Here is a 23,910-nt window from a genome sequence, read left to right as displayed (position 1 = left end):
TACGAAAATCCGTGTTAATGCGGTACCGTATTAACGGCAATACTGCGCAGGATTCGCGGTAACGAACCGGAAAGCTAATTGAATATGCCCCTTTGAGTCTAGTTTCAACCATGGGCGTATTAATGACTGTAAACACCAAAGATGTAACATGCTGAGATGCATTGGTGAGTATGGTCCAATGTGGACACGAATTGTCCCTTTTAGAACAAACTTGAATCATATAGTTAATTTTTCCTAAACTATAGAATTCTATGTCCATTGACAGCTTCAAGATTGTGAAATAGTTAATTCCAGCATTAATTTCCAACCCTACTCAGGTCTTTATGTACTCACCTGAAATAGTATTTTTTCATCTGTATTAGTCACACAAACCAGACTTCTCTGATCTACTTTTTTACTGTACATTATCGTCTCTACTGTGAGTATTGCACAACTATACTGTCTCCTGTAAGTACTATACAACTACTTTATACTCTCTTCTCTACTCCTGTACTCTTTTTACTATACAATTATACTCTTTCCTGTACAACTATACTATCACAATCCCTGTACAACTACATCATAGTTGTACAGTACCTACAGTTCAGGAAACAAAAGAGTATATTTGTACATCAGAACAGAGAGTAGTGCCCAGAATATATCACCAGTAATGGTCAGCATTATCCAGCAGTGCCCAGAATACTATTCCCAGAAATGGTCAGCATTATCCAGGAGTGCCCAGAATATTATCACCAGTATTGGTCAGCATTATCCAGCACTGCCCAGGATATATTACCAGTAATGGTCAGCATTATCCAGCTGTGCCCAGAATATATCACCAGTAATAGCCGGCATTATCCAGCAGTGCCCAGAATATATCACCAGTAATGGTCAGCATTATCCAGCAGTGCCCAGAATATTATTACCAGTATTGGTCAGCATTATTCAGCACTGCCCAGAATATTATCACCAGTAATGGGCAGCATTATCCAGCTGTGCCCAGAATATTATCACCAGTAATGGGCAGCATTATCCAGTAGTACCAGAATATATCACCAGTAATGGTCAACATTATCCAGCAGTGCCCAGAATACTATCCCCAGTAATGGTCAGCATTCTCCAGCAGTGTCCAAAACATTATTACCAGTATTGGCCATAATTATCAAGCAATACCAGCATTACCAGTTCCCAGAAGGTAATATATGATGATACATGTGTTCTGCACAAAGTGTATGACAAAAATTAGTTATACAAATATAAAATGCACAAAAGGTGATAATAGTTCAGAGTGTCAGCCATTTTTAACATAATTGCACCGTAGACCTATGTGAATCCTACTTAACACTTAAACAAGTATTGTTCTCACACAGCCAATAATAATGAGACAAAGGGAGAATCAACTAAACCAACAGCCTAACATCTGTGTAGCAACTGATCCTCACTAAATACTACACATTACAAATTATTACAAACACCACAAAATAAATGTCAAAGCCATAATGACCAGCTAACCATAACCACATATTGTGGTACAATATAAATGCTTTCTCCCTTATAATTCACGGACTAATCAATAGTGGTCAGCAGCTGAACGTTCCATCCTATTACAGCACATACTGAAGCACTTATATAGATATATATCTATAAAACTAAGAGTCTATTATATTAATACACTGCTGTATATTGCCTACTTTCTTAGTAAATGATGCACACATATCCACTACAATATTTGTACAGATAGTATCCAATTGGTTCCACAAATGTATAAATAAGTGTTCATGAATAATATGCTCTTGTATCACATATGTGTATATTTAGTGACTCTATAGTTGTCTACTTTCCCAGGATGTCCAGGAGACACTTACCTGTATATATAGAATGGAAAGAACAGCATCTGGTGCCTGAGCACAGTTTATAGATAGGCCTGGATTGGTTGGTGGGGTTACAGTCAGGATTTGGGTTAATGTTAGGACTATAGAGGGCTAGGATAGGATCACTTGAATGAGAAGGAAGACCTTCCTAGGTCACCAGCAGACTGAGATAAAAGCTTTTAGATTAGAGTCTCCATGGACTGAAAGTCTAGCCCAGGACTAATGCTTAACTAGCATAGTGGCAATGCTAGCTAGAGCTACTGACTATGTACTTCCCAGCATGCCTTGTTGGTCAGCATCTAAATAACCAGCTGGCCAGTGTCACAGCGTCCCCAGCTCAGCTCTGTATAACTGTCTCACACACAGGCTCATTAACACGGGGAAACCCAGGTGTCCCAATCACACATCAGCACGTCCTGCTGTAACCATGAAGAGACAGGGCGTCTTACTGAGTGTCACATCCTGTGCCACCTAGGGTGACCGTCTGTAGGTCTGGGTATGTGGGAGGGGGTCGTCCCTGCCGTCTTTGCTTTCACAAGGACTTACAGCTGCTGCACACTGACATATATCACTTTATAGGAGTATAGGATGCCTGCACATCACAGATCACATGTTACTTACTAATAATAGCAGGTTCTACTGTAAACCCAGAGAGAGGTACTAATAATGTTCTCTGATTTATCTTTATTTGGTAGCAAAGCATTGCACCCCGGTGATGTCAGGAGCATAATTCCAGCCAGACACCCTAATAGAATAAATGCCAAGAGATCACTAGACAGCAGATCTCTATCTGAGAGATCACTAGCCTGCAGATCTCCATCTGAAAGATCACTAGCCAGCAGATCTCTATCTGAAAGATCACTAGCCAGCAGATCTCTATCTAAGAGATCAATAGCCAGCATATCTCTAAGAGATCAATAGCCAACAGATCTCCATCTGAGAGATCACTAGCCAGCAGATCTCTATCCGAGAGATCTCTATCTGAAAGATCACTATCCAGCAGATCTCCATCTGAAAGATCACTAGCCAGCAGATCTCCATCTGAAAGATCACTAGCCAGCAGATCTCTATCTGAAATATCACTAGCCAGCAGATCTCTATCTGAAAGATCACTAGACAGCATATCTCTATCTGAAAGATCACTAGCCAGCAGATCTCTATCCGAGAGATCTCTATATGAAAGATCACTAGCCAGCATATCTCTATCTAAGAGATCAATAGCCAGCAGATCTCTATCTGAAAGATCACTAGCCAGCAGATCTCTATCTAAGAGATCACTAGCCAGCAGATCTCTATTTGAAAGATCACTAGCCAGCAGACCACACACTGGAATGTCACTTGCCAGCAGAACAATGGCAGAAGGCATTAACCTGCAGTACACCAGAAGGGAGGATAGAAACCAGCTGATTATTTGCATTGAGACAATCAGAAGATCACAAGCAGAGTTATTATTTTCCAGCAGATCACTAGCCACCGGAATATTAATCAGCATTTCACTAGCCAGGACAATAGAAGTCAGGAGGTCAGTGCCTGTGAGAACATTCCATATTAAAGACCCAGTAAAGGTGAAATGAAACCAATAAATGAGTTTCAGTCATGTACCATCCTCAGAGCTCTGTAAAGGACACACATCCAAGGACAATGGAGAACTGACAACGTTTGGCTTGAGGCAAAACACAAGTGTATGGTCCATCGAGTAACAGGCCTGAGCTATCTATACACCTTGTGGGCCTGATTTTGAGTTAGGAGCAAAGCAAAGAAAATGAGTAACTTTGCACCTGGGCAAAACCATGTTGCATTAGAGGGGGGAGGTAAATTTAAAACGTAGGAACAGATTTATAGTTGGGATACGGCATGTCACAGATCAACTTTAATTTCAGTGTAAAAATAAAGCTATCAAGTATTTGTGTGCCACATGAAAAAACAGACAGTATTTTCCTTGTGTGCAAAAAAATAAGTCAATTTGTACTCATTGTAACATGGTTTGTCCAGGAGAAAATTTGCTCCTTTTCTTTGCTCCTAAATCAAAAGTCCTGTAAGTGCAATGTTAGGCAAGATACTTAAATATCAGCGGTCCTGGAAGTGTCCCACTAAAAGTACCACCAACACCAACAATTAGGATGACACAATACAGAAAGTTTAATGACTCAGACAATATACACGTGTGACAGATATAAAATGGAAAATGTAATATCAGACAGTGCCGGAACATTGTTGTGAGCAAAAACATGTTGGATTCTCATAAGTCACATGAAGGACAATTAAATAGAAATATCGCACTCGGCCTACATAACTCAATAATGAACTAGTCCAAGGGTAGTGAAGACCTTGTGCCCATTACCACATACCATTAGAGGGAAGGAGCGTGAAATTACACTTCTTGTTCCCTTTTCTTGATAATGGACTGAGTAATTGCAGTACCCTCCCTTATATAGGGTATTAATGAGTTAGAGGATCTTTCAATCAGGGTTTAAAGAGAGAGTCCACCATTTGATGGAGGAATGACATAGTCTAAGGGGTATATTTACTAAACTGTGGAATTGAAAAAGTGGAGATGTTGCCTATAGCGACCAATCAGATTCTAGCTTTCATTTATTTAGTACATTCTACAAAACGACAGCTAGAATCTGATTGGCTGCTATAGGCAACATCTCCATTTATTCAAACCCACAGTTTAGTAAATATACCCCCAAAATGTCTCTGACAATAGAAGCTAGCATAATGCAGAAACATCTAGGTGCACGAAAGATGATAAAATACTGCACATGGTAACATTATGTATTGAATATTGGGTCCTCTAGTGTTAACTATATAGATGTTAGAGGTTACTGACATAGAATTCTGAGGTAACCGATTATCTTATAATTTACTTCAGTGTTATTGTGTATAACCCATAAATGTTCGCATACTGTAGTGAAGACACCAGTTACACAGATCTTATTGACAGGGGTTCATATATATTTACTAAGACGTGTGTGCAATAGAGTAACTATATTACCCACAGTGACATCATATTGCACATGAACAAAATACAGAGCACAAATTGTCTGCAGCTTTGTACCCACAGGACAATTCAGTTTGTGGAACTGCATTTAGATGTCCTCAGAAGTGTATGGGTTTATAGAGAAAGATGGAGGCATTTGCGGATGAGCAAAAGCTTGCACGAGAGGGGGGAGGTTAGACAGGAGGAGTTATAGAGGGGAGTGGTTTGATAGTAGGAGTTTAGCAGAGGGGAGTAGTTATAGAGGGGAGGAGTTATACAGAGGGGAGGGGTTAGACAAGAGGAGTTTGGCAGAGGGGAGTAGTAGTTAGGCAGAGTTAAGGAGTTCCTAGTAAGAAACGAAAAGAGATGTTACTTTGAAGAGCGAGAACATTTAAATGAGATAACGGGGTGGTGACTGCGTATTTTTACAGGTTTTTCTTTCTGTGCATAGGGACAGAAGGTCATTTCCACTGTGCAAAAGGATTTGTAACAGTGCAACACCAGGATGTTTTGCAATACATATTGACTGCTCTTCGTAAATGGGAGAGAACTAGAGAATGAGCTAGAGGGATTAGAACCAGATAGGAGAAACACATAGGTGGTCTTGTTTGACCTTCATTAATAGTATATGTCAATCGTCACTGTCAATATTTGGCTACACTGGTGAAAGTGCCTTGAGATTGAGAGACAAGTCTGCCATGTGATCTGTAGGCTGCCTATGGTAACAAAAAAAAAAAGAAATATAAATATTGGATGCAGGCTGGTTGGTGGGTGCTGTTATGTCTTACACGTCCTTCCAGAGGGGGGACATCTAAGCAAGTGCAGGGGGTGAGGGGAGGCTCCGAGCTCCCGCCCTGGGTGCACTATTCCCTATAAAACACACATTTTCCTAATGACATCAAATATAAGTAATGACATCACAAACCACAGTTTAAACAGATCTTATATACAGGAGTTTATATATACATATATCTAAATATATAAATGAGCATTAATGTGTATTGTAACATTTATTACAAATACAAACATAGAACTTAAAAAAATAATAATAATAATAACCACCATTCTTAACTGTTCAGACAGCCAGTGCCCAGGCAACGTCTGAGAGACCTAACAGACAGTCATGGTCAGTGCAGTAAGGGACGGGTAAGAAAGGATGCTGCAGGACACAGAGGCAGCATCAATGTAAACTGACCACTGGTGCTGACCGAGTACTGAGCAGGGCATCGCCTCCATGGGCCGGTGCCTTGGCCTGGGCCACCTACAGGCCCACGCTGAACCCCCAATTGTTACGCCCTGCATGTGTAATATACCCTGTTCTTTGGAATAGCACAGCGGCTACACTGATACCCCAATGTGTGAGTATCAGGCAGCAGATTGGACTTCGTATAGACCCGCTGCCACAAATAACAGGCAAGTCCCGGGTGCAAAATATCAGAGAATTTCCCACAGTAAAAGCCAGAAACTCTGCCAGCTTCTCAGAAATGTCCATCTCCAGGTGGTCTAGGAATGAATAATGGAAACTGAAAGGAACAGAACTAGCAGAAAAATGAATGTAAGTGGATAAATATACTTTACACAAGAGAAAGTGAAATTCCTCCAGACGATTTCCAGGATTGTTCACTGTTACCGTAGAGGGCTTGTACATCATTTAGCATTAGGAGAAAGTCCAGCGAAAGGGAACAAATTTACAATTGTCATATATGGATTTTCTTTTGCAGCTAGCGCGCAAATACTGGGCAGCTTTATTTTTACTCTGCAAATTAGAGTTGAGCTAGGACATGTCCCCCCCTCCCTCCAAGCTCTAAATTTATATGCACATTTAAATTTGTGCCCACCGCTTGGAGTGCAGTATGGTTTTGCGAAGCCCTGAAAGGTTTAGTTGATGCCACAAATCAGTCAGTAGTATTTGGAATCATGTCTACTGAACAAGGCTGACGGTCACAAATTATGTTACATTTTCACAAGGATGCAATGAAGGTCACTTATGACTTTCACACAATAAGATTGGCTAAATTTGGCATAAATGAGTTTAGTTTTGCTAGTATGTAAATTAACTGCAATAGGTTGAGTTGTGCAAACTTTCCTTTCGTGCAGATGGGGGCCAGTATTTCAGTGGGAAATAAATCGGAACATTAAGTGCCCACAACACGAGTTCAGTCGAAGGGTGGGCTGCGATGGAGGTCAGGGGTGCATCTGCCCTTGGGACTGGTCCCATAGTGGGCCACCTTGGGTTTCCTTTCCTTTAAAATGTTCTGAATAGGCTGCTGAATGTTGCTCTCCAGGTTAAAATTTGCCAGCCAGCCGCCGAGTTCCGTATCATGGGTTGAGACAAATGGACACAGATGGCAGTCCTTATACATGACAAACCTGCACATGTGAAAGGAACACGCACCACCAGGCATGCACAAATGTGTGTGAAGAGTGCAAAAGCGATCACACGTTGCCGCAAGTACCAAGGTGCTATTTTGCACTCTGTAGCATGACAAATATTGTGCCTACGTCGCGCTATAGAATCTTTGTCTTCTGTTAATTCTCACAGTTAACAGACAGCGTAAAATCTGCTCTCACACAATATGACTTTAATACACTGTAAGTAAAAACTCAGTCACCACGGACTCCGCGGGGCTTCTCTGAGAAACGGTTCTGGAGATGAATCCAGGACAAGTGTTCCAGGCAGACTCCCCACACGTCAGACACTCACAGTGGGGTTTTCAGTGTAAATTGAAGCAATAAAATGTTGTTCTCCTTTTGTGCTGGATGTGAAATGTGGGAAAGAGTTATGTGACATTCTACACAATATAATTGTCTACAGAGGGGATTTTAAACCAAATCTGACATTTTAATGACTACAAGTCAAAAAGTTGTGTTTAATTCAGTCAACAGGTTTGAACCCTGGGAAAAAAAAAATGCAAACATCTCCCTCCGTCACCGATTGGTCAGTTGCCAGCACCAAAGCTCTGATACATTTGTTGCCTTTTAGACCTATTTATAAGTGCAATAAAGATTGGCAATGAAAATACAAACATTAGGTAATTTGGGTGTTGGGGTCTGAAGAGGGACCAGTGTGAGACAGGGGGGCTATCAAGAATAAGTAGATTTATTTTAAATACTCCAAGAACCTTTCAAATAAACAACACTTTAGAGGAGCTGCAGGAAACAAGGCAGTTTAAATCAAGGAAAACTGAACTACAAAATAATGTGATTATAGCTGATGAAACAATATAATTAAATACTGATCCTGATTAGCTATATACAACATTTGTTACTAAAAGTCTTGACACATCACACAACAATCAATAGCACTATTTACACAGCAAATTTAACACATGATCAATACTATTGATCTCACAGCTAGATATTTTGCTTCACTGATAGAATGTCACTATTTATCCTGCTCAAAAGAGCAACATTTGGTTAATATCTTAAGCAGATGTAACAATGTAATTCTTACCAACCAGTTCAAAATTCCATCACATATCACTTCTCCCCACACACTGCACTCACATAACACTTCTCCCCACACACTGCACTCCCATATTACTGCACTCACATCTCACTTCTCCCCACACACTGCACTCACATAACACTTCTCCCCACACACTGCACTCCCATATTACTGCACTCACATCTCACTTCTCCCCACACACTGCTGCTCCCGCCACACAGCACTCACATAACACTTCTCCCTACACTGCACTCACATATCACTGCTCCCCACACTGCACTCCCATAACACTTCTCTCCACACACTTTAATCACATATTACTGCTCCCTACACATAACAGTTCTCCTTACACTCACATAACACTTCTCCCCACACTGCACTCCCATATTACTGCTCCCCACACACTGCACTCACATAACACTTCTCCCCACACACTGCACTCCCATATTACTGCACTCACATCTCACTGCTCCCCACACACTGCACTCACATCTCACTGCACCCCACACTGCACTCCCATATTACTGCACTCACATATTGCTGCTCCCACCACACAGCACTCACATATCACTGCTCCCAATACACGGTACTCACATATCACTGCTCCTTACACACTGGCCTCATATAATAATAAATGGGTATTACAACCTACTATTATGCATGAAACCCATGAGTGGCATTACTTGTCCCCATTGGATCGCAGTCTCTTATTACTTATGTCTCACCCCATGGTGTCCACTTTTTTGGGCCACAATAACTGTTTAAAAGAGTCTTGCTGACTGGCCCACCGGCTATGTATTACAGGTAGAGCTGCAGGATTTACCCCTGCTCATGTGTTACCCCAGAATAGCTACCATGGATGGTGGTGCATAAAGGGGAGGCCTAGTACATCTATTTGATATGGATGATGTAGCAGTGATCACACATTCTAGTGGGTAAATTCATGTCAAAGCTTTATGTGTATTTCTGTGTGACCACACTGCCTGAAGTCCTACATCTCTGCATTTTGTTGTTTGTACTTCAATGAATAACAGATTATTTCAGATTGTTGCCATAATACTGAATAAAACAATTTTTCCCCTGCAAACTCCCGTTTATATCCCAGGCAAATAACTCAGAGAACAAAATAATATTTCCTCTCCAGTCTGCAGGCAGCGGAGATACGCAGAGACTTCTGTAATATGAGTTTATGCGTCCACATCATGTGTCTCTCCTGTGGAATATTAATGGCAGCGTTAGGATAGTGATTTACAAGGCACACACACCGCAGCCGCTGTAATTCACGGTATAAATGACAAGAAATAGCTGTAAATTGTCACTCCTCCAAATCTCCGCAGAATTGGTGACAGAGAAGGGAAGAAAAGCTTCTCTCAGTCAGTCCTTAAATGATCATTTTCATGCTGACATGAGACTCTTGCAGCCTCAGGAACATGTCCATCCTCCCCGGTGATTTATAGCTCATGTCCTGGGTGCACTAGAGGCACAGGGCTGTCAAACTGGCAAATTTGCAGCCTTGAATCAGGCTTCCGCTGATTGCTCTACCATGGAAAGTTTAACTCCTTGTAGAACATCAGTGAAATTGGCCCAACAAAACTTTGATTCACAACTTATAAAAGAAAAAAAGCACATAACACATTATTCTTTCGGATATATATATATATATATATATATATATATATATACACACACACACATATATATATATATATATATATATACATACATATATTTACACATATACATATATATACACATATACATATCATATCTATCTGTCTATATCACCACACATTCCATACAAAAGCCACAGGTACTATCTGTAGCAAGGTACAGTTCACGAATCATTCATGTATTTGCGATGCATGTAAATCTTCCTTGTTGCCCTTTAACCACGGTCAAACTCTCCTGTTTTACATTGAAACTAAACTTCAATGTACTGAATGTGGGAGATGTTTTACTTCAGAACAATACATTTTATCTTATGTTACAACATTTTTTTTGCCATTACTTTAAGTGCTCTTTAATCATAGTATCGAGGTCAGACGTACAATGAATATGTAAGCAGAATAACATACTTGCCGACTCTTCGAGCCACTCTGGGAGAAATTTCAGGCCTTTCTCCTGGATCTTGTCCTGATGTCGTGACTTGTTGCGAAATGCAGCATTTTGGCCCCATCTCTACAGCAAAATGATCCATTTGCAGAATTGCACAGCAGAGTCTTCGCTAAAAATGGTGCAATTTGTGGTGACACGCCCCCCTGCCCTTGCCCTCCCCGCCCGTCCAGAATCTCCTGCAAGGGAGTTAAAAAGAATGCAGGTATGCTTTACAAACTGACTTATATGGTGCAACTTTGATGGTTGAGGTGGATAGGATGTATGTTTTGTGAAGTTGGCTCAATTCAATAGAAGAGGTGAAGTTGAGAATAATTTAGAAAAAGAGGGAAAGGATACAAATATGTCAGAGAGTATGATGGGAAGAGATAGAGTTATAAATGATGTATAGTTGAGGGATAGAGACAAGACATTATCTGAGAGGACGCCAGTAGGGGCTTATTGTTGGAGTAGGCGACCATAAGACAATGACAGTTGTTTAAGTGATGGCAGATAGGTTGGGTAAACTAGGGGAGATTATTGAGGTGGTTTGGGAAAAAGAGAGATTACTGAAGTACTTTTGGTATACTAGTGAAGATTACTGGGGTGAGTTGTATAAACCAGGGGAGAATAATGAGGCACGGGAGGGCAGGGGTGTGTCAAATTAGGTAATTATTGAAGAAGGTTGTATAAAATTGAGATTACTGTAACAGTTTTGGTAAGTAGCTGTAATCCACAAACAGATGTGTACAGCTGTATAGTACACTTTCTATCCATCTATATCTATTGTGTCTCCGTGAAGCAGCAGGAGTATTTAATGCCCTTGATACTAAAGAGCCTTGTGTATCACAGTAAGAGAGAAAGTATTATTTTGCCAACTCTCTCTGTAATCTATTATAACATTACAGGATGAGAGCACTAAGTTTACCCAACCTAACCAGTAGCAGGTTAATGTAAAACCCACATTTTTCATCCTGGACATTTTCAAACAGCCCCAGAAATACCCCCATTGACCAGCTTTGCCCATCACATTCCATAGTAAGGAAGACTATCAATACTGTAATGATGAACACATTGTGCTAATCGGAACTTCAGTATCATAATAGATTAGCATACATTCACTAGTTGCATACATTACTAAGTGCACTCTGTGATGTGATGTTAATGTATTATCTCACATTTGTATGATGCTCACATTATTCCACTAGATGGCACTATAATACACTAACCCCTCTGTTACATACTGACACAATTCTTTCACAAACTGATCTACACCGACAGGATCCTTACCAACGGCTTCCACGACATTCTCCTGTTTTCAGGTCTGTTATTACCTCTTATTGTTGTACAGCTCTACAGAATATGTTGGAAATTGTCCAATAAAAGACAAGGATAATGTTACACATTACAAAACATATTGGAGACAGTTATGAACACTGGTGCTGTGACTCATAACATTTGCTTTAATTTTCTAAACTGGGCCAGAAAAATGACAGTTGCTACAACTATTGTGACAGAGACACTGGATTGAGGCCGAATTACAAAGGGATATGTCCCAGGCCATCCGCCATGTGCACATTAAAAACCCCAGGAGAGTCTATGCATTTTGTAAAAGGCTTGTTGAAGGGCTATAGGATTATAGATAAGCTGGAAAAGGGTCCTGGGCTTTATAGATAGCAAGAGTAGGGTGGGTTCCATCCATTAGGCCTGTAGCCGGGTCTTTCAGGTAAACTGCTGCTAATTAGGATGTGCACATGAGCAGTGCAGGTAAAAGGCTGCAGCTATCCCTAAATCACTCTCTCAGTCCTGGGGAGGAGGTTGGATGCCTCCTGAGAAACACTGCTGTGGTGAGCAACTATATTACTGTGTTTGGCATGTGTCTGGGACACAAGGTTCAACACTTCAGAGAGGGTGTTGGAGAATGTTTATCGCTGGACAGGCAATGTTTGTATTTACGTTTTTGTTTATTTTTGTGTCTAATAAATCGGGCTGAGGTCAGTTACACCGCAGACCTTGGTCTTATGTGATTATTGCTGTCATTGGCCCCAGGAGTTGGTACCTATTCCCCTCACATGGACACACTATATATCTTATATATTACTGATGTAGATTGAATGAACTAGGGGAGATTACCGAGGCATGTAAATATGATATCAATATATAAAGTGCCAGTAATACAAATATCAGATACAGATTAGCACAATTAGCACTCTCCTGAGCGTGTACGATGTGTATATGAGAAGGGGTTAATCACTACAAGACCACATGGTCCATCTAAAAATGATTAAAACCCCTAAAACTTATACTTCAAACTATTAATCGATAACTGCCATCGCCTACTTTTTTTTTTTTACATTATACTTTGAAGAAGTACTAGATTACTCCCATTAACTCTAAATACCATCACAACTTATATCCCACTACACTTCAACTTAATTTAACTAGTGTTATCGTTAGCCAAAAAAATCCCGTCTATCAGTCATGTAGGGTTTATTAAAATGAGCAAGCTTATCTAGCACATGAATTTGTTAGGAACAAAAGGACAGAACGTTATTAAACGCAAAATAATATGATAACTTTGTCACAATGCTTAAGGTATCAAAAATAAGATAACAAAATGACACACCGTAATATAAGATTTTGCAAGAAAGACTCATAAAATAACAAGAAATAGAAAAAAAACATAGGCAATTTCCTATCTGTTGCGGGAGGATGCCAATACCCCAACACACAATCAGGACAATCAGTTTTGCAGGAGATTTAAACTTTTAAAAACTCCACTATGTGGACAGCATAGGTGGGATGTCATAGACCTGATCAGCTTTCCATGCTATACTATTTCCCTGGTGATATCCCATTGATTAGCAGTAATCAACTGATTGTGTTGTCAATACCATAAGTCATCTGGGCTCAGCTACGTAAGAGAATGGAGAAAGATATACCATCATAGTGAGACCTGTCTGTTGTACAACAGTCTTGTGCAATTACACAGTAATTCTAAATCAATAAAATATTAACCTGACAATTATTACTTCATAACATTGATAACAAGAGAATGCCCTATATTTAAAAGCATAAAATGTAAAAAAACCTAAATCTTGTTTTAAGGATTGTCCATTCAATTTTTCAATAATAAAACAATGCTGAAACAGGTTCCTGAAATTAGCCGTTGTCCACTGTGAGGTGGGGCAGTTGTTGGCAGCAAGGAGTTAACTGCAGGATAGAGGAACATCCTCCCCGTTATGCTTTATGCAAGTAAATTGTCTCTAGTGCAAACATCATTTATTTGCCAGCAGCACTGCGGGGTACAGGCTCAATGACCTGAGGTGTATCAGTGGGTGGTTAATGGACCATTATCCAGCTCAGCGTAATTGGTGTTTTAATCCTACTACACTTAAATATAGTAAAATGATTGATTTACTTTTATTGTAGAATGAATATTTCTGTATATACTGGGAGAACACTGAATCCAGAACTGATAATAATCACTTGAGTAAAGGAGGCGTTTTCATCGATCAGAGTCTCGTGTAGGATATTTTCCGAAATAATACAGATTATATGATCTAATCCTAGTCTGAGGAACTGCTAAGACCCAGGATAGAGAGCCATGTCTGTGTGTGTATAGAAAACTTTTGTGTGGCTGGTACTCCAGCGCATACACAAGCGAGTTTGGACACTCTTTACCTTAGTTACTCAAATTATGTATGTACAGAACTGCAACTGAGAAGCTGCAATCACCATATGTAATGAATAGGATAAAATACTCAACATTTATACAAAATGCAAATCACACCTTCAAGAAGTGTCCCCAGGTGATACTTTGCGCTTGTTGTAGAAAATGTTCATTAATCAAAAAAACTGGATGGGCTAATGATTTTATATAAATTGGTAGCAGTAAAGTAACTTTTGTGTGTTGCTAATGACAATTGTGAAGTTAATTTAATATTTTCTCCAGTACAAGAAAACAAAACCTCTAGACAGCGAGCGCCATGATGTGCATTGGATGGACGGTCCAGGCACACTGGTGCAAGACCAAAGCATGCTGCAGTATGGACTAAGGAAGCTTTATATATTACCTCCAGGATCTTAGGATAAAATGAAAAGTAACAATTTTTACAGAATAAGATTTTGAAACTTGGTTAGGTAACATTATTATTATCTTTTACTCATAAAGCACAGTGCCTCACAGTAAAAGGACAGTCTACAATCTCTCTGGACAGTACGGTATATTACCACTTAATGATTGAGTTTTAAAAGGTCCTTGTCACAAACTCCCAGCCTGTCCCAGATACAGCAATCTGAACAGCTCTCCGTGACTGGCGTCACCATAGTCATTTAGCACGGAGAATACGCCATCATCATCATTTATTTATATATATAGCGCCACTAATTCCGCAGCGCTGTACAGAGAACTCATTCACATCAGTCCCTGCCCCATTGGAGCTTACAGTCTAAATTCCCTAATATAGACACACACACATACAGACAGAGGAGGGGACAGACAGACAGAGACTAGGGTCAATTTTGATAGCAGCCAATTAGTTTTTCAATAGCAGCCAATTAACCCACTAGATGAAATGTATTTAATCTTAAAAATGTTTCCAAGGCTTATTTACAAATATTAATAACAAGACATACAATATGTTGCACAAATGAGTTTCACAAAATAAGATAGCAAATAAAACCAGAGTACTACTTACTAGGTAGACTTGATATGTGTGAGGGAACACAATGGAAGATGGGACATTTCAGTCTTGATAGACTCCCTCATGAAATGCACGATGTAATGTCTAAAGCAGAAGATTTTAAACCCTTCTTACAGGCTCTTCATCCCCACCTTAGGAGTTACACATTAATTTCCAAAATGACACAGAGCTTACCAAAGTAAATTATCTATCACTAACATATATGTTTGGGCACCTCAGAGAACCTCTCACCTCTGCTCTGCTTGTTTGACTAGATGACAACTTTGGGCTTCAAACTCCTCCAAGATCCTTATCTATCTGGTTAGTTTGAAACAACCTTTTGTTAATTGCACAGGTCACCTAGGTCAGTCAGCAAAGCATACTTTGAGAGGTTACATAAAATATTCACATGGTCATACATGAATTCAACAGAAAATAACAGTCAGTCATTAGATATACTACATAATCATCACAGTCTTTCATCTGAGGATTGGTGTCTGGTATAGAAATGTTTGTATTTATCTCTCATTTCTAGAAAGTTGGTCTCAGTGCAAGAAAAGTGTAGGTTCAGGTTAATTTGTAGTGGAGTGAAATGTTGAGGGTCGAACCTGATGTCCTGTCATGTAAATAAGTCTGAGGCCACCACGTGCTACTATGGAGTGCCAAATGACCAGACCCCTGCTGGTTGCAGTTTATTGATGATACTGTATAGGCTATGAAGGGTATCTGTTTAATAGGGTGGAGAATGTGGGTTAAAATGATGCCTAAATGTTGTAGATAAGTTGTGACATTTACTGAAACTGTTGCAGTTTCTGTGCCGGATGTTTTAGAGTGGTGTCACAAGGGGGACAGAACGACGACATTACACACAATATTTATGAATAACTATTTTTCCAGCATATTCCTCGGAATTGCTGCATAGAATACGAATGAAAAGATCTGTCGTCTATTAAGTGCTGAAGTTATGGAGGCTGTGAGAACTCAGTGTCTTATGAAGGAAGATGACTCAGGAAAATAGTACATTTTGTGCACTTAACCACAACGTTATTGAATTACTTTTATTGTTTAATGTTCTGTATCATATTATTATATGTTCCATAGTGAGATAAAGAAAGGGAATGCAAACTATGAGACTTAGTGATCAGACACAGTAACACTAACAGAATCCAATAAACTAATGACTTTGTATCTGTTTGTGAACCTACTTCCATCATAAAAGTTTACCTTAGAAAGAAGAAAGTTTGCAGTGGCTGATCTTACTTCTTAAATATCCAGAGGCTAATATAACCTCTGACAGCTCCAGGTGATACAATGCCGTCAGTAATGAGCCACAGACAATCACTTTATTAACAATAAATAATCTGCTCTTAGAGATATTTTAGTAATCCACATGCTTGACTCTAATAAACCATCTAAATCACAAGTATAGGCAGAGAACGCTGAAAGGATATAGAAAATGTTGATGACAAGCAATTGTTGGCTTGAAATATGTTGTTCATTGATTCCTGGAAAACATGAACTTAAATTTTATACACTGGATTCTATTTTAAATGTCTTCATGTTCAATAAAGTGATTCCAACTTACTTAAAGCATTACTTTATCACCTGCTCCTCTCTAAGTACATTCGCTACCAGCCTATATAAGGTCACTTACCTGCATTGTACACTCCACCAAATCCATTGTTTGATCACAATTATTCAGCTGTGTTGTTATTGACTGAACCAAGCAGCACCAAATACATTGATCCCTGTCTCCAATGTGTAGGTACTGCAGAAACCTAAACGGACCCTAGAATAAGATCTAATTAATGATAATATTACAAACATATGAAGACTTATTTTATCTGGGTGAAAAAACAGCCTTTCATCTGTTTACATAAGGTGTGCACAGATGAATTACATGAATAATATTTGTATTATATAATACTTTGTGGAACTCCCTCCCTTGCACAATAAGACTTTTTTCTAGTCTTCAAGCGTTCTCTGAAAATCCATCTCTTCAGGCAAGTGTATAAAATTCCTCATCCACCATCTTACCGTCCCTAAATTACCCTATTACCACCCTTTACACAAGACAACAAACCTTTGACCAGCATTGCTGTGTGGCAGGATCATACAGTCCACTAAGCACTTTTTTTACCTTTGCAATCTGGCTGGACCAATATGCAATATGTAGCACTTACCCTCAGTATCAGACTCCCATTTTCCAATAGACTGTAAGCTTGCGAGCAGGGCCCTCTTACCTCTGTCTGTATTACCCATTATTGTTTTATTATTGTGTTTATTTTTAATTGTAAAACGCTATGGATTTGCAGCCCCTATATAAATAAATGCTGATGATGATGATATCTGCAAATGGTTAGTAGACAACACTGTGAAATTGTGTAACTGTTCCGGACACAGCATATATAACTATCCATCAAAGCATTCTGGATGTACAAACATTACATGTAAACTAAAGATGAAAAACACATCTGACAGTGAGATATATCTATAGGGTCTCAGGCAATTCCCTTTAACAAGCGTCCTGTTGAAAGGGATGATGTGATTGGCTGGCCAGGGAACGTTACTCATCCTTGTGACAAGTGGAACAGCAGGGGGCAGCGAAATCATCATTCAGAGACATAATGCATTATTAAAAGAGCACATTCCCTAAGGCTTCATTTCCATAATCAGTGATGCAATTAATTGCAAAAGCAAATAATGAATTATGCCATATATATCTTACGTATTATTCTTGAACCTCACAAATATATAGGATGCTACTGTACATTGTTGCATAATCTTTAACACTAATAACTCTGGAAATTATTGAGCATTTAACGACTAAACAAATCCTCCAATAAATTAATTAAAACAAAATAAATAAGAACAAAAAATTTGCAATTTATCATTAACGAGGGAAAATCTTCTGATGTTGTTTTGTACCAGATTTCATTAAAAACAATAAAAGAAACATTCCTGTTTGTGCAATTAAAACATGATGTGTTTCTTGAATTGAAACCTAAGATGGTACATAGGCACACATTATACAGAGAATGAAGCAGGAGAGCAATGATATAGAGTGAACTCTGAATAGATGAGACAGAAAGCAGAAAATGAACGGTATCTTCTCATTTTATGTTAGAATGTGAGGAGAAAACACTCTGGGCCTGATTCATGTCTGAAAACAACTTGCACGTAAGCAACATTTTAAAAAAGCAGCGCGGAACTTGTACGTAGTTCCAATCGTATGCAAATCCAATGTATCTCTGGATAAGCTTCCATTAGAATCTTGGTAGAAGTACCCTATGCCTACATATTACTGGCCGTATGTAGACAAACAGAACAGACTGCAGTTCCGTACGAGCTCATGTACAATAAAAGTTCACATCAGAATACATAAAGAAAAATGTTGAGCATCAAATAAAACAACAACTGTTATCAGTATCATCATTTACAGTCATGGCCAAAAGTTTTGAAAAATGACACAAGTATTGGTTTTCACAACGTTTGCTGCTTCAGTGTTTTTAGTAGATGCTCAGGCTCCGTGCCCTGAGAACCGAACAAACTCGAACTTAGCAGATCCGAGTACCAAGGCAGCTTGGTATTTTCGTGTACCGTCGGAATTTAAAATGAGGCAAAACTTCATTGTTGCGTCGCCGGATCTCGCGAGTTTTGGATTCTATAAGTACCGCCCTCCACGGCGATGCAGCGCCATTTCACAGACACAGAAGGGTTAGCACAGTTCTGGTAGTCTGTAGAGCAGTTGGGCAGCGTCATAGGTAGAAAAGAAAGAGGAGGGGTAGCAGTGTTTTTCAAAGTCTACAGTGACATTCAGGAGAGCTCCATTGCTAATTGGCATTGCTGAAATAGAATGAATAGGTCTGGCAGGCTTGGTCTTCTAAATCTGCAGTCCCATAATGTACAGTGTTATATAGGTAACACACAAAGAAGAGGGTTCATTGTTCCATTGCTAATTGTCATTGCTGAAATAGAAATACTAGGGCTGGCAAGCTTGGTCTTCTGAATTTGCAGTCACATTGTACTGTGTTATATAGATTACACACAAAGAGGAGAGCTCCATTGCTAATTGTCATTGCTGAAATAGAAATAATAGGTCTGGCAGGCTTGGTCTTCCAAATCTGCAGTTTTTGTCTGAAACTGTATGAAAATAATATTGTGACCTGTGAGGTGGTAAAAAACTGACTGCAAATTACTTGAAATTAGTGTTATTGAGGTTAATAATAATGTAGGGGGGGGGGGGAAGCAAAAATATGTGATTTTAGCAAAAAAAGAAAATCGGGATTTTAGAAAAAAAATCGGGATCCAAAACCAAAACACGCAAGGGCGGTTTTGCCAAAACCAAAACACGAAGTTAATCAAGATCCAAAACCAGAACACGGGGGGCAGTGAACATCTCTAGTTTTTAGACCTTTTTGTCAGATGATGCTATGGTATACTGAAGTATAATTACAAGGATTTCATAAGTGTTAAAGGCTTTTATTGATAATTATATTAAGTTTATGCAAAAAGTCAATATTTGCAGTGCTGACCCTTCTTTTTGAAGACCTCTGCAATTCGCCCTGACATGCTGTCAATCAACTTCTGGGCCACATACTGACTGATGGCCGCCCATTCTTGTCTAATCAATGCTTGGAGTTTGTCCGAATTTGTGGATTTTTGTCTGTCCACCCGCCTCTTGAGGATTGACCACAAGTTCTCAATGGGATTAAGGTCTTGGGAGTTTCCTGGCCATGGACCCAAAATTTCATCACCAAACTGTTCTTGGATGGTTGGAGAAGTTTCTCTTGGAGGATGTTTTGGTACCATTCTTTATTCATCGCTGTGTTCTTAGGCAAAATTGTTGTCATGAAGCTTGAATTTGGAATAGTCCTCAAAGTCACATTCTAGATAGACTTAGCCCCAGAGAGGTGCGGAGTCTAACGGTAGAGAGGTATTCATCAGGGATCCCTGCAAGGAAATATTGACTTAGCTGCTCTCTAGCCTCAGGTTGCGGTCCTCTAAGGGGGATTAGAGCAGGGTGAGATGGAACCATGGAGTGGAGCAGGACTTCTGAAAGACAAATGAAGAGGTTCGGATGAATGGCAGTGAACCAAAGCGTATAAGTCTTTAGAAAGCGAATAGCTGAGATCAGGACTGATTATGAGGTACTAGGTTCCTGCAACAATACCGCAGGTCTTGATCGTGGAACAGGTAACACAGGATACCGATGTGCAGACAGGAGCCAGAGAGAACAGGGTAAGGAGACCTGAAGATCTGGCAACTTGGTAGAGAAGCAGGTGCTTTAAATAGACAGAGCTGACAGGCAATTAGCCAATCAAGAGAATGCAGGAAGTTTTGAAAAGACCAAGTGTGCGCATGCTCAGTTCAGACCAGCAAGCGAATGAAGGGAGTAAGAACCAATGGAAACAGGTAAGAACAGTGACCAAAATGCAGGTTAGTTGGTGCAATGTGTGACAATTGTGAGTGAGCCCACTCTCTTGGCTGAGAAGAAACCTCACACATGAATGGTCTCAGGAGGCTTTACTGTTGGCATGACACAGGACTGATGGTAGCGTTCACCCTTCCTTCTCTGGACTAGCATTTTTCCAGATGCCCCAAACAATCTAAAAGGGGATTCATCAGAGAAAATGAGTTTACCCCTGTCCTCAGCAGTCCAATCCCTGTACCTTTAGCAGAATATCAATCTGTCCCTGATGTTTTTCCTGTAGATAAGTGGCTTCTTTGACACCAGGCCATCCTCTAAAAGTCTTTGCCTCACTGTGCGTGCACATACTCTCACACCTGCCTGCTACCATTCCTGAGCAAACTCTGCACTGGTGGTGCCCTGAACGCGCAGCTGAATCAACTTTAGAAGACGGTCCTGGCACTTGCTGGAAGTTCTTGGGCGCCCTGAAGCCTTCTTCACAACTATTGACCTTTCTCCTTGAAGTTCTTGATGATATGATATATGGTTGATTTATGTGCAATCTTACTAGCAGCAGTATCCTTGCCTATGAAGCCCTTGTTGTGCAAAGCAATGATGACTGCATGTGTTTCCTTGCAGATAACCATGGTTAACAGAGGAAGAACAATGATTTCAAGCACCAACCTCCTTTTAAAGCTTTCAGTCTGCTATTCTAACTCAATCAGAATGACAGAGTGATCTCCAGCCCTGTCCTCGCCAACAGTCACCTGTGTGAACGAGAAAATCAACTCACCTGTGTTAACGAGAAAATCACAGACCTGATGTCAGCTGGTCCTATTGTGGCAGCGCTGAAATGCAGTGGAAATATTGTGTTTGGGATAAAGTTCATTGTCATAGCAAAGAGGGACTTTGAAATTAATTACAATTTATCTGATCACTCTTTATGACATTCTGGAGTATATGCAAATTGCCATAATAAAAACTGAGGCAGCAGACCTTGGGAAAACTATTTGTGTCATTCTCAAAACTTTTGGCCATGACTGTATAGAAATATTACATTTCAAGATACATACAATGTGTTTATATAGTCTATCTTAGCTGCATACAGATGTTCTGTGTTAGCTACTGGCATGCATATGTGTAACTTTTCAATCAAAGACTATGCTGGGTCAGTCATCACTATCAGCTGGCTTTCACACCAGATCTATAGTGGGTGCAAGTGATCAGAATGCCCTTACTGTATATGGCCTAGGTAGAAAGAAAAGGAGCGCTCCGGACCCCGATAAGTGCACTGGAGGGTCTGGCGCATGCAGTGGCGAATCCAGGGTGGGGGGCGCCCTAGCAGGGGCTTGCTGCCGGCGGCTGCACACTATGTGCAGGTCCGTTCGGCAGAGACAGGCAGGGAGAGTGTGCTGACCGGCTGCTCTAACACAATCGTGTGCAGCCTCTTGCAGCCTCTTAGATGTTAAAAGCCCCCCCCCCCCCGTAAAATAAATTTATAGATCTGCCCTGGGCGCATGACAATAGATTAATAATGTTAACCCCAAGTGGCGATACTTATTTTAAAACGTAGGAAGTTTAGAGGAGAGAAGGGATTGTGTGGAGCAGATAACACATATCAGTTCAGCAAATGTAGCCAGGAAACGTAAGGATATTCTAATATGGGAAAGTAAGTTTCGGCTCTGCACCTTATTGGCTAATTTCACATGACGAAACCCAGAGACTACATCAATGTCCAGGCACATTTTGTGGTAACAGAGTGTAAGTTTCTCACCATAAGCTCTAGATATAAACATGGTGAATAGGAGCCATCTAATTCACTGCTCTACATGTATTTCTAGCAAACTCCAATCCTCTTTCGGATTTGTTCACAGAAAATCCCTTTTATGCCATAGGTCTTTGAGATGTAATTTTCTGTCATAAAATCCTTATTAGCTTACACAAAAGAACAAGACCTGGGGAATGCCATATTTTCAAACAACAGCTGTGCTTTATGTTAGAATACTTATTTTATTAATATCTAATTTCTTAGCCAGCTTTTAGGATATTACTCCCAGAGACCATGCCCAGATCAACAGAAGGGATTTTCATGATTTCCCTTTAAATGCGTTAGCTAGAACAAATCTGAATTAGGCCATTAAAAGAAATGATATGTCTTGTAAAATGTCACTTGTCAGTAAATATATGTGTTGGGGGTTATGGGAATGGCCCTATAATCTCTCCATAAACTGAATTATTTGAGAGCAAACCGAGAGGCTACAGTCCCAGACAGGAAAACACATTTCAGATATTTCAAGAGAAAACATATACATTACACTGAAGAATATAGTAGACCTGTGCCGGTGTCATATTGCCGAGGGGGGTTAATGAGCCCACCCCTACTAACCCACTGATAAAGAAGATTGATGGATGTTTACAGTGTGACAGATTGTCTATGGTCACTGTATACGGTGAGTGTAGAAATCCCAGGCAGAGCTACAACATACTTGTAGCATGCAGGAAGAGTATCATGCTATAATATACAGAATGGGGCGAGCTAGTAATTAGTAGAAGATACCCCAACGAGGGATGTCTCTAAACCCATTCTAGTTTCAGTAATGATAGATGGTGGTAGAAGTATAACGGGACACAATGGATGGCAAGAAGCCAGATTCTTCTAATTAGGTGGCTTTCTCATGCCAAAATAAAGCAGATTGTAACGTTTTACTATTACCTGGTGTCATCTAGACTGGGGCCAGCTTTGGTGAACATGCCAGCTGCATTTTACATCCTTCCTGCAAATGAAAAGTGCTAGAAGTAATGTAATATAAAATTAATTTTGGCATCCATTTATGCTTACGATACAAACAAAAATTGTGATCTAGTCATTGGCGCTAAGAGCTGAATGACCAAATCATCTAGCAAAGGATAGGCGCATTGCACTGATCCAGTTGTCCAGACGATGGTTTTAACAACTGGATGACAATGCTTTGCCCAGGCACCTACTTGTGGATCCAATGAGGATCCCATATACACCGTGATATGGGTCATTAAACAACCAGTTTTTTTGTGCTACCTAATCAAATCAGATTCGGTTATGACCAATTATAATCTGACATACTGAACAATGGTTGGTAAAATTAACTATCCAAAATTGCACCATGTTTTTTTGCATTTATTATGGAGAATTTGTGTTGAGAACCATCCATGTGCCGGGGAAGACCAAAATCACAGCATTATTTTAAATCCTCATTATTCATTCAAATACTATATAACTCACACCTCACGCATTCCGCAGAGTCCACAATCCAGGAGCGAGTCTGCGGTGATGGGTCACATGACCCTTTCCTCCAATGGATTTTAATTTTCCACCTGTCTTCTTACCTTACCACGTGGCCATGATATCAAAGAGTGAAGTCGGGAGACTTGACAGAAAAGGTTTATTGATTTGTAGAGCAATATTA

The 23,910-nt window shown here is 39.9% G+C and overlaps 1 protein-coding gene and 2 long non-coding RNA genes across 4 annotated transcripts in view; all 3 read right to left on the bottom strand.

Moving 5' to 3' along the window:
- Window positions 1–10,961, bottom strand: part of TMEM218 (transmembrane protein 218) — a 44,046-nt gene extending 33,085 nt beyond the window's left edge. The window contains exon 1 of the mRNA XM_075190373.1: window positions 10,357–10,961. Within this exon, the coding sequence (XP_075046474.1) occupies window positions 10,357–10,478 (122 nt within the window). The 5' untranslated portion in view covers window positions 10,479–10,961. The remainder of the gene's footprint in view (window positions 1–10,356) is intronic.
- On the bottom strand, window positions 7,655–9,855 carry LOC142107902 (uncharacterized). The gene is made up of 2 exons (XR_012680041.1): window positions 8,484–9,855; window positions 7,655–8,388 (listed from the first exon to the last, which is right to left on the bottom strand). It is a non-coding gene; the product is annotated as an uncharacterized LOC142107902 (long non-coding RNA).
- Window positions 10,962–14,979: 4,018 nt separating the features above from the next.
- LOC142107901 (uncharacterized) lies at window positions 14,980–23,248 on the bottom strand. 2 transcript variants are annotated; one of them, XR_012680040.1, is made up of 5 exons: window positions 23,181–23,248; window positions 16,712–16,846; window positions 16,282–16,562; window positions 15,310–15,375; window positions 14,980–15,209 (listed from the first exon to the last, which is right to left on the bottom strand). It is a non-coding gene; the product is annotated as an uncharacterized LOC142107901 (long non-coding RNA). The 2 variants fall into 2 exon arrangements; XR_012680039.1 differs by having other exon boundaries at window positions 15,310–16,562.
- Between the last annotated feature and the right edge of the window lie 662 nt (window positions 23,249–23,910).

Source organism: Mixophyes fleayi, chromosome 11 (genome assembly GCF_038048845.1).
Source record: "Mixophyes fleayi isolate aMixFle1 chromosome 11, aMixFle1.hap1, whole genome shotgun sequence".
NCBI classification, from domain to species: Eukaryota; Metazoa; Chordata; class Amphibia; order Anura; family Limnodynastidae; genus Mixophyes; species Mixophyes fleayi.
Note: the sequence above shows the minus strand (reverse complement) of the source record. Positions and strands in the feature narration are given on the sequence as shown.